This window comes from Panthera leo, chromosome D1 (genome assembly GCF_018350215.1).
Source record: "Panthera leo isolate Ple1 chromosome D1, P.leo_Ple1_pat1.1, whole genome shotgun sequence".
Classification (NCBI taxonomy): domain Eukaryota; kingdom Metazoa; phylum Chordata; class Mammalia; order Carnivora; family Felidae; genus Panthera; species Panthera leo.
In genome coordinates this window covers 23,906,454-23,917,387 of record NC_056688.1, presented here as the reverse complement: position 1 = coordinate 23,917,387, position 10,934 = coordinate 23,906,454, and the positions used below count along the sequence as shown (strand labels likewise).

The following is a 10,934-nucleotide window of genomic DNA, read 5'->3' as shown; positions in this document are numbered from 1 at the left end:
ACCCTCGTGGCTTCCCTTTTCCCTTTCAGCCGGTTCCCAGTCCCCTGTGCAAAAGGCAGGGCATGCATATTTTAATGCGTGTGCATGCATATAGTCATGCTTAACTTCACTCCCGTTGAACAACATTATGTGGTGTGGACAAAAAGTCACAGCCTGCTCCCTGTTCAAGATGCCTTTTGGTCAATAACGGTGACAAAAGCTGAATTTCCCCCTAAATGCGGGGGTGGGGGGTGGGGGGGTGGGGAGAGAAGGCGAGAAAGAACAGAGCCTCCCCCCTCCGGCCTCCGCTTCGCATAGATCTCCTTTCTCCAAGTGTTTCCTCTTTAATTATGACCTGTTTCCCCTCCCTCTCCCCCCGCCCCAGCTTCAGTGAAAGGAGCCCTTCTGTCACTCGTCACTGGCTCCCTCGCCCGCCCGCCCGCGAGCTCGCGGTGGGAGGAGCCCGCCGGAGGAAGCCGTGAGCCCGGGCTGCCGAGAGCCACAGAATGGATCTGCTCCGAGCGGGGACGTCGCTGACGATCCCGGCTTCCCGCGGCGGCTAGGAGCCGGCCACTGGCCTCGGCAGGCTGCGGAGACCCGGAGGCCCAGGGAGAGCCGGGGGCCGCGCGCGTGGAGGCACGGACGCACGGACGCGCGGACAGACAGATGGTTGGCGCGAACCCGGGAGGACCGCGGCGGAGGCTGAGCACGGCGAGCCGCCCGGGAAGAGAAACTAACTGCAAACCCAAGTTGCCCCGCCGGCTTCCCCTCGCTTCGCTAAGGAATGAAACCTTTCCAGCTCGATCTGCTCTTCGTGTGCTTCTTCCTGTTCAGTCAAGGTAGGACCCCCCGCGAGGCTGGAGTTGCAAAGAAAGTCGGCTGGGGTTGTTGTCAGGGCGCGGGAGGCTGAGGGCAGGAATGGGGGGCAGGCTTCGGAAACTCGAACTGAGGGACGCGTCCGAGATGCGCTGGCCTTGCTCCTTTGCCTTCGCAAATGCAACAAAATGGTACTGTTTATTTTCCTTTGGAAGGCAGGGGGTGGGAGGGGTGACTCTCTCCTCTCACTTGTCAACATCCAGCCCAAACTCTCCGATGCAAATGAGTTCTTTATGCTCCCGGTATGTTAATTAGGCGGTGGCTGTGTGGCGATGCCGCTCTGAACTTCTGGGCACCGCGTCTCCTCCAGACTCAGGTTGGAGAAGGAGAGGGTAGGGAAGGAGGGCTTTGTGCAAGGTGGATATTTCAGCTCCAATACGGTCTGACTTGCCTGAGTGTATTCCAAAGCCACTGTGTGTGGCTGCAGATTACCGAATGCACCGTGGGGGTAATTTGCAGCGGTTGGGAAAAGCTTGTAAAGCGTTTTCGTTGAATCTCATCGGGTCCTCTGAATAAGGCTGAATTCTGAATCCTACACAGCCCTGGATTCAGGGTCTCAAGTGATATTTCGCCCCTGGTGCTGATTGTTTCCTTTCTGCAGCCTAGCAGGGGCAGAGAAGCTGGTGGACTTTTCTGCAAAGAACTTTGCTACCTCCGGGCTGGCTCCCTGCCTCTGGGAGCCTCGGGCCAGGCTGTGCTGAAGGGAGGGGAGGGCACTCTGGGGAGGGATTGCCAATGCCTACTTAGCCAAAGGCATCAAAAGTCACCTGTGGAATTGAGTGTGAAGGGGATAAGTAAACCGGCTCCTTCCCACTCTTTTGGAATGCCAACGCTGCCTCTGCCATCTGAGGCAACATTTGTGCCAGCCAGCACGGCTCTGAGAGGGACAGGACTCTCTCAGAGAAATCCACAACAGAGCACGTCCATCTGTTGATTAAATGAATGGTAAAAGTTTTCAAGAAAGCAGAGCTCCGCCATGGGTGGCTGGCTTTGCGAGCAAACAGTATGTCTCCTTCTCTCTCCCTGTCAGGGAGAAGCCACATGTAAGCAAAGACCCACGCCTCCTTCCTCTGCTTTCTTGCACTGGTATTTGTGGTCACTGCAGATTCGCCCCCTGTCAAACTTTGCTTATGGCCATCCTCATTACCCCTGAGGGGCCTTTCCACGTAACCGTATGTATACGCCCACCCCTGTATGTAATTATAATGTGTATACACAGACACAGGCGCACACACTCATGTATTCATATGGTTGTGTGCATCTCACCAGGGTTCCCTACAGCAGCAGGAAGATAAATTGCCTTCCCGAGAGTTTTCAGGCTGAATGAATACGAACTATCTCAGAACACTGGTACAGAAACAGTTTGGGTTCTATTACCATTTTGTGAGATTACCCTCTTTCTTGGATGCCCCTGTGCTTGCTTATGGGCGCGCACGCGCACACACACACACACACACACACACACACACTCTCCTGTTCTCCTTTTTGCCTCTTACCAATTTACTCAGGAAGTTGCATGGAGAATCCCTAAAAGGAGGAGCCCACCAGACCCCTCCACCCATGTTCACAGGACTAGTGCACGTCTTAATCAGTCCACGCGTTGTTAGAAAGCTTGAGCTCTGATTCCCCTCTAGATTGGCATAAGAAGCCTTTGGTATCTAAGTGCCTCTTTGGCTGTCTGAAGCATCGCAGTGTGTGCATCTTCAGCTTTTCTTATCCTTTTCTCAGCACCGAGCTATTTCTTCTCTGTCTCATATGAATCTTTAAATATTTACCTATGGAGGTTAAATGCTGTGTTTCATCTACCCTTAGCCCTGAGAGCACTAGGAAGAAACCACAGCATCGTGCAGTGCCTGGTTTCTTATTCCTGAGCGTTCTGAGCTTGGCCAGCACTGGCCACCCTCCCAAATGATAGATGTCCTACCTACACACGGGGCTCCAGAACGGGCCGAAAGAAAGACAATGAGACAAAGTGAACGTAGCTGGTCAGAATACCCCCTCCCCGGACCCTGTACATTTTGTGAATAGACAGCCTCTAATGACAGGAATTAAGGGCCAAGTGGGACAATTTTTGTGGACTTTTGTGATATGCCTTCTGACTTGATCGGTAGACATGTGTTTTAATGTGGATGCTGTTGCGAGTATCGTGAACCCCCCCCCCCAGGGGATTCTGTTTGACCCTCTGCACATACACGATTAGTTCACATCCTGTGCCCACCTCCAGAGTGCCATGTATTTACCAAGTTATTAGCCAGAGCATGTCCACTTCCAAGAGGTCATGACGGGACTAGCCCACAGGCCGTAGGTGACATCCGCGGACATCCCCCTCATGGAAGTTGCACCCTGCCTCGCGTGCCCCCCGCTGAGCCACCCATCTGACCCACCCTTCCTCCTCCTCCTCGGCTACTTTCGGAGCAAAAGTGCAGAGACTCGGGAATGCCCCCCCCCCCCCCCCAGAGAAAACAAACGTCCAGGGTTCTTTTTAGGTCTTTCTCTGGCACTCTGGTGACACCTCCATCTGCTTCCCAGCACCTCTCACCCTGGGAGCCTATGTGTCATGTTAGAGTTTCTGGAAACACAATTCTGGTGCTTCCTGTTCCCGTCGCCTTCGTTTGCACAGTGAGGGAGAGCGCCCAACAGTGCTCTGAAGACTTTGATGCCAAAACATATAAGGAAAGACTCCTAGAGTCCCTCTCTTCTAAGTTGTCCATTCCTGGTTCACCTTTACTTTTCTCCGTAACCCTTTAGAGACTGAAATTCAAGTATAACTGATGTCAGTGTCGCGCTGTATCCCCTCTTCTTTTAAAGTTTGGGCTTTTCGTGTAGATGGAGATTAAATATTCATTTCTCTTTCCTAAGGTGGCAGTAAAAGGCCAAATGGCATCCCTCCATTTCCGCCCCAGCCAACGTCCGTGGGCCTGGCTCCCCCCACAGAGAAATGGAGAGCTGCCAGTCTGTGCTGCGTGTGGGTTTCTCTCTTGCTGGGGTTGCCTCTTCCATCAGCTGTCAGGGCCGCGTGCTTTGTACAGAGAGGGATAATGTCACAGCACAATTTGCCTCCTGCAGAGACGAGGCATGTTCTGCCCCTGGGTGAAAAAGAATCGATTCTCTTGTCATCCATAAAGTTAGAACTTGCTGTATTTTTTTCCCTTTATCATTTAAGTTGGCCCACAACGATTTCCCTCTGTGCCCTCCTTCATCTTCATGAGCCACCCCATCCAGCCCGCACATCCACCTCTTAAGTAGCTACGGAGGACTAGTGTTCTAGCAGGACTCAAGATCCCTGCCTTCCAGCCCATCTCAACGCCGAGACGGTCTGGGGAAGGGGCAGGGACACAAAGGTGGTGGCTTGAACCCAGATGCTGTTTGGAAACTTGTTCTCCTCCCTGCTCGCTGACCTTTTCGCCTGGCACTCCCACGGAGTCTGGTCCGGCCTAATTACTTGGTGGGTCTGAGGGTTCTAACTCTGGAGAGCCCAGACCTCTTGTTGGGTTGACATGTGTGCTGTGCTGCTCTGAACGTGTTGGGGTGGAAATGAAAACTCGCCTTTACCTGTCCATGAAGTCCCTGAGTTGAGGATTAATCTGGGGTGTCACCTCCCCATTGGGAAGACTCTAAGTGACTTGCCCTCCTGACTTGCTGGCAGGAATCACCAAAAGAGCTGTCAGATGTCTACCAGAGGAGCAGGGAGGTTCATGGTGACATGACTCTCGAAGGGAATAGGAGAGCCTGAACCAGACGCGGGGCGCATAGCTTGTGAGTGGAGACAGCCGGCTAAGATGAAGGAAGCCACAGGGGATGGCAGGAAGCATGGAGAAGAAGGAGGCCTTAACTTGCAAGAAACGCCCTTGGGAACGGGGAGGGGCACCAGAAGATAGCCTGAGCACATCAGAGGCAGCCGAAAGAATGGAGGGATCATAGGGGGTACAGGCTGAGAAGGCACTGGAACAAGAAACTGGGAGTGAACAACTTAGCAGACATTTCCCCTTGCCCAGAGCCGTCATATAACAAAAGATGAGGCAAGTAGCAAGCACGATGCTCCTCCCCCCATTGGCACCCTAAGTGATATGACGTCTTGTCTAGAGGAGGAAGAATAGCTTCTTTTGTCCTAGAAGGTCAATGCCCAACTGCCAAGGGTGCGGGACCACTTCTTTAACAGAGCTTCTGGGTGAGGGCAGCTGGGACGCGTCTCTTGGGCATGGGGGTGGTCTCTGTGAAAGCCCAGCAGGGAGCTTTCTGTTGCCAGCCGGACCTATTGAGGAAGGAAGAGAAACTCTCCAGGGGAAGAGGGGTGCGGGTGGGGTCAGAGCCTTCACCCTGCACTTACAGGGTATGGAGTGGGGCCTCCCTCTTGGGTTACAAAGAAGGATCTTCCTTGGAACATGGCAGCAGCCAGCTAGGCATGGGACCAAGGAGCCGCTCTCCCTGGTGTGCCTGTGTGGGTGGGAGCCAGGGCCAGCAGGAGACGGGGTGGAGCAGGGGATTAGGCCTGAAGATGCAATTTTTCTTTTTTGTTCAGCCCAGTGGGGGTGACTTAGGCGGCATTATATTGCAGACCCAGAAAAGCACATGAATAATCCAGAGTGAATTCAAGAGATTTCAATAGCAAAATAATAACAATACTAATGATACCTTTGATTTGCAGAGTACTTTTCTTCCAAGGAGATAAAAAGATAAACTGTTTTGGAAACATGAACAAGGAGAAGAAAATTGCCTGCCTAGAGGAGTGGGCTGGGTTGGGGGGCAACAGCATTTCACTTTAGGGTCTCCTGTAAACCAGGGGTGGGGAGGGAGGTACATAGGCGCGGGCATCATCGCGGGCCACAGGCCTTATCCTTCTAAAACCCTGAACTTGTAGGTGAAACACCAGGGCAGGCATTTTTAATAGGGGTCAACCTAGAAAGAGTGAGGCCCTGTGCCTGGGAGCAGGGACGCTCTAATTCAGCAGTGGGGAAGCTTCTAAAGATCATGAGCTGACTGGACTCTTAACCACTCCAATAATCCTGATCTCATGGTGGTTTTTGCAGCACAGCGATTGGGGCTCCAGCCTTTCCGTAGGTCAGTGGACACCCCAGTGTTCATGGTGCCGGGGCTGGTAGGGGCTCCAGCTCCAGGCGTTGTCTGTTCCCCTTGGGTTTCACGTCCGCGTCACTGCTGTCCACAGGGAGTGAGGCAGTATCCCGTGCTGGAATGTACGAACTTCACCCTGTTTTCCAAATAGAGAGGGTTTTCATTCCCAGCGAGGGGAGTGATCCAGACAGCCCTCTACATTGAGGCACACTGCTGTCCCTGATGTCACTTTCTTTTCCCTAGGCAAAGCCAGAAACTACAGTTAGGTGTGCACATCCAGTAATACAGATACCTAGGGGCGCCTGGGTGGCTCAGTCGGTTACGCCTCTGACATCAGCTCAGGTCATGATCTCCTGGTTTGTGAGTTTGAGCCTCGCGTTGGGTTCTGTGCTCAGAGCCTGGAGTCTGCTTCAGATTCTGTGTCTCCCTCTCTTTCTGCCCCTCCCCTACTCTCTCTCTCTCTCCCTCTCAAAAATAAATAAACTTAAAAAAAAAAAAAAAGAATATAGATACCTTATAGATCATTGGAATACTTCTCCCACATTCATGCAAAGAATGTCGTGTCCTGCTTTCTGCCAGAGCTTGGGAATTCAGCATAGAAGGGCTTCAACATTCCACATGCTCTCAGAACCCACACTGTTGCCATAGAGTAAGGATCTCCACCACCATATTTAACGTGAGCGTGAATGAACTTCTTGCTCCTGAGCCACTGAAGGAGCTAGGGATCAAACATTGTGCTTTTCCTCTTTTCTCTTCTCCTGACTTTAAAAATGAGTACTCTGGCTGTACATTTCTAGAAGTCAGTAAATGTCAATATTGGATAAGTGTTTCCTTTATATCACTGCAATTTAGCATAAGCTGCTTGGAAACAAATGTCTTCCGCAAGCATACAATGTTTCGGTGAGTACACAGTCAACACCACTACGAGGATTAAATAAATGTCAGCTTTTCTTGGGTATGCTCGTAACAAGGCAAACCCATGGAAATAGCGGCCAGCATGGATGAATCGTGCTCCCTGCGGAATTACTCTGTTGCAGTCCTTGCTGGGGCTTGGAGGGGAGAGTTCACACTCCCCCATCTCCTTCCTGGAAATAAAGGCAAGGGAGTAGCCAGATCCGGGTTCCTCAGGCATGCCCCGGGGAGGTTCCCCTCCCCCATCCCGCCCCACAGTCTAAAAGTCTTCTCATGCCCTCTCCAGATTCCTCCCATCTGTGACCCCACCCTAGATGGACACCACTCATTGCTAAAGTGTAGCGATGTCCAGAACTTAGAACAGATCCGCCCTTTGCCTTTTCCTGAAAGGGGAGGTGAGATCCCCCCTGTAATCTTCCACCTGGGGTTGGTTTCCTCCTGGGCAGAGTGAGAGAGATTTTACCTGAGGCTGTTTTTTTGAAAACTGAAACCAAAAAACTGAAACCAACCCTGCCATGGCTGGATTGTCAGTATAAAAAAGATGCGTGATTATCAGGCTGAATTATCAAGATGGTCTTCTTACTTGGTCTGTGTTCCCTGGACAGTTATTGCAAGTTCAGTGTCTTTCTAACCGATGCCTAGAAGACAGGAGTTTGAGATCTGACACCGACTTGGAACAGTGACCGCCAAGCCTCGCATTCGTCTTTCCACACTTTATCCCCAGGGGCTCCATGTCGCCTGGTGTCTCAGAGAACCACCTTCTCTCAGTCCGTCCTTTGTGATCAGATAGCAAGCTATGACACCAAAGCTCAGCCCTTGACCACTCGGCCAGCGCGCATCGTGGGCCTACTGTGCGGTGGGCACTGTGCCAGGGACTTTTGATTCAAAGACCCCTCAGACAGTATTTCTGCCCCAGTGGGGTCAGTCGGGTCAGGGAGCAGACACTTTGACCCACGGTCACAGATGGGCTCAGAGTTGTCAGGAGTATTCTGAGAGCGGCCGAAATGGCCGAGGGCATCAGGAAAGGCTGTATCGATTTCAGAGGATGTCTGGGAGCCCTCCCGGCGGGGGGGTTGGGGGGAGAGAAGAGTATTTCAGGCTGTGGCTTAGAGTGTATGCAAAAGAAAGAAAGCAGGATAGAATGTCATATATTCGGAAGCAATGGGTAGTGTGGGTGGCTGGAATGTGAGTGCGCTGAGGGTAGTAAGAAGCTTGGGAAGGAGAGGGTCAGTTTGTCAAAAATACCATGCTGAATGTTTGATGATGGACCATCAGGATTAAATCTGCCTTTAGAAACATTGTTAGTTATCTCTGGGTCTGTACTCCTCTCTACGCCTTGGGTCCTATGGACAAAAAAGGGGGAAGCATCCACATGTGATTTATTTTTCTTGGTATCCCCTGTTTCTTATATGGGACTTGAATGGAAAAATACTCACTCTTTCCAGTTCCTTTTCCTCCATAGCCAGCCTCCAAAAGGGTGGCAAAAAGTGAGCAAGAGGGTAAGTATGGACGAACCGACCTTAACTGTTGGTCTCCATTCCGGAGGAAGGCAGAGAAGAAGGTTGGGTAAACACACACTTAGGAACAGTGCGTTAGATACAGAATGTGGAAAGAAAGAAAGCTGGGATGGAAGCTGGGATGGCTGGGGACACACTGGATTGTTAGATGGTGTAGGCACCGAGGAATGGGATTTCCCCATGCCAGCCCCGCATTGAGGACGAATGGTAAACCAGGTAGGGAGACAAGAACAAGAATGAGATAAGGGGGAAATGCCTAGAGACCTTTTGCTGATGATTTCTTTGCTTTTCTGAAGAGAAGCTATGCTGTCTTTGGGGAAAACAAGGTTACAGGCTAAGTGATTCTACCCAGAAGACGTTAGGGATGTTTACAGGTCTCTACCACCAAGTAACCTTTCTTTCAAGAGTAAAGAACGTCATCAGATACTCTCATGTGTTCCATGTTTGAGCCTGCTCTCATCAGGAGTGAGCGGGGACTAAGAACAAGCTCGATGGCAAAGCAAAACCTGCATTGTTTTGCAAGAAAATAGGCAGTGACGTTTCTCAGACAGTTGCTATTTAACTCTAGTGTCTCAGGCCAGCCCATTGAATAGTCTCCCATTGCTGAAAGCATTCTAAGAGTAGAATTCCGGCCACCAAGACTTGAAGAGTCCCTTCCCAAGCAGTGGACCAAAGAGTTAGAATAGATGTCATCCAGATCCCCCCCCCCCCCAAAGATTCCCTGAATCTTATCTATTAGCCACAGCCTATTGATTTGGGCTAATGAATTCCTAGAAGATAGATGACGTGTTACAGATGGCTCTGTCCGGCGCATTTTCTTGCCCGTGCCAGGCACATCCTTTTGGATGGTGGTGGTGGTGGTAATAAGAATGTTTGCATGAGGATGATGAGGAGGAGGGTTGATACCGAGCTTCACAAGCTGTAGAGTGCTATTCACAAGCACTGCTTATAGCATGAGAGGCAGCTGTCATCACTGTCCTGCCCTCTGAAAGGTTGTGTCCCTTGACCAGAGTCACTCTCCTCTGGTTCCCTTTTTCGCCTGCCCTGGCGCTTCTCGAGATGCAGGGAGGCTTAAGCTGCTCCACGTCACCCACGCTGAAAATTGCGTAGAAGGTTCTAGGCTGTGGCACAAGACGGAACAGGTCCTCCAACTTGTGGGAATCCTCCATGTGGAGGCATAGAGAAGGATTTCAAGGATTTCCCGTGACAATCAGGGAGCTGACCTTCGAACCACGACCTAGCCCTGCAGCTCTGTCTTTTGATTCCTGACTCTTTCTGAGTGGGTTCCTTCATCTTCTGGCATTCAGCTTTTACCTTGAGGGCACAAGGTTTCCCCAGGGGAATAAGAGGCCAGCCTCTTGGGTTGAATAGCAGTCAAGGAGATGTTGCTTGGGTAGTTCCTTTTGGAGCTGTTATTTTTTTTTTAATTTTTTTTTAAATTTTTATTTATTTTTGAGACAAGAGAGAGACAGAGCATGAACGGGGGAGGGTCAGAGAGAGAGGGAGACACAGAATCCGAAACAGGCTCCAGGCTCTGAGCTGTCAGCACAGAGCCCGACGCGGGACTCGAACTCACGGACCGTGAGATCATGACCTGAGCCGAAGTCGGGCGCTTAACTGACTGAGCCACCCAGGCGCCCCCTTTTGGAGCTGTTTTAACACACACACACACACACACACACACACACACACACACACAAAAGGCAATGGCAGTGAGGAACTTTTATTCTCTGAATTGGGTGATTAAAATATCCATTTCTTTTGTCCATCCACTGATGTGGATGCTAGGCATGCTATTCGGCACATAGGAGACTCTGAATAAATGTTGAAATATTGGACTGAATGGTGAGAAACAGTAAAAGGAAGAGAAAGCCGTGTTTCTGACATCACACGTGCAGGGGCTGACAGGCCCCCACAGGAGGGCAGAGGAAGGATCCCCACTATTCGGAGTGGGAAGTTGTTCCTCTCCGAGTAAGGCCTTGAATGCCCACTGGGTCACCAGGGACGCTGCCAAGAGAAACATCCTCTGGCAAGCCACCCACTCCTCAGTTTCAGCGAAAAACCCAGTCCTGTCCTTCTGTTCTTTAATGCACGTCAGTTCCCATTTCTGTCAGTCACCTGCAAGTGTCACAGGTGACTCGGCTCTGGTGCAGTGTGACAGTCCACCTGTCACCCTTGGCGATGCTGGGAGCTATGACAGCTTCAGAGTGACACTGGGGCCAGGTTGGCTCATCATGCAGGCAACCAGGGGACAGAAACGTAGAGCTTTTTCCTGGAGACCCATCCCAGGTACCACAGGAGAAGCGACTGCCGCCCTCCCTGCCTGCCCCTTGTGACAGAGAGGTTGCCAGTTAACCTCCCAGTGGCTTTACCCTCCATACTCTAGGACTCTTCCACACCTGGCTGAAGGATGCTACCCCACATTCACAGGGAGTCCCATTTCAGCAGGGAGCTGACCTCTGAAGCCTTTTTCTTACAGAGAAAAGGCTGTGTGAGGGGCCACGGTCCCTTCTGCACCTGTGTGAGGGGCCACGGTCTGGGCCTGTTCTTCCCTTGGGTCCGCATCAGGCAGGAGCTGGT

General features: G+C 51.5%; 1 protein-coding gene across 2 annotated transcripts in view; it reads left to right on the top strand.

Annotated features, from left to right (window-relative positions):
- Nucleotides 1-469: 469 nt before the first annotated feature.
- Nucleotides 470-10,934, top strand: part of KIRREL3 (kirre like nephrin family adhesion molecule 3) — a 547,667-nt gene continuing 537,202 nt past the window's right edge. For both annotated transcript variants that reach the window (XM_042906397.1, XM_042906396.1), the window contains exon 1: nt 470-818. In XM_042906397.1, coding sequence (XP_042762331.1) covers nt 764-818 — 55 coding nt within the window. In that variant the 5' untranslated portion in view covers nt 470-763. The remainder of the gene's footprint in view (nt 819-10,934) is intronic.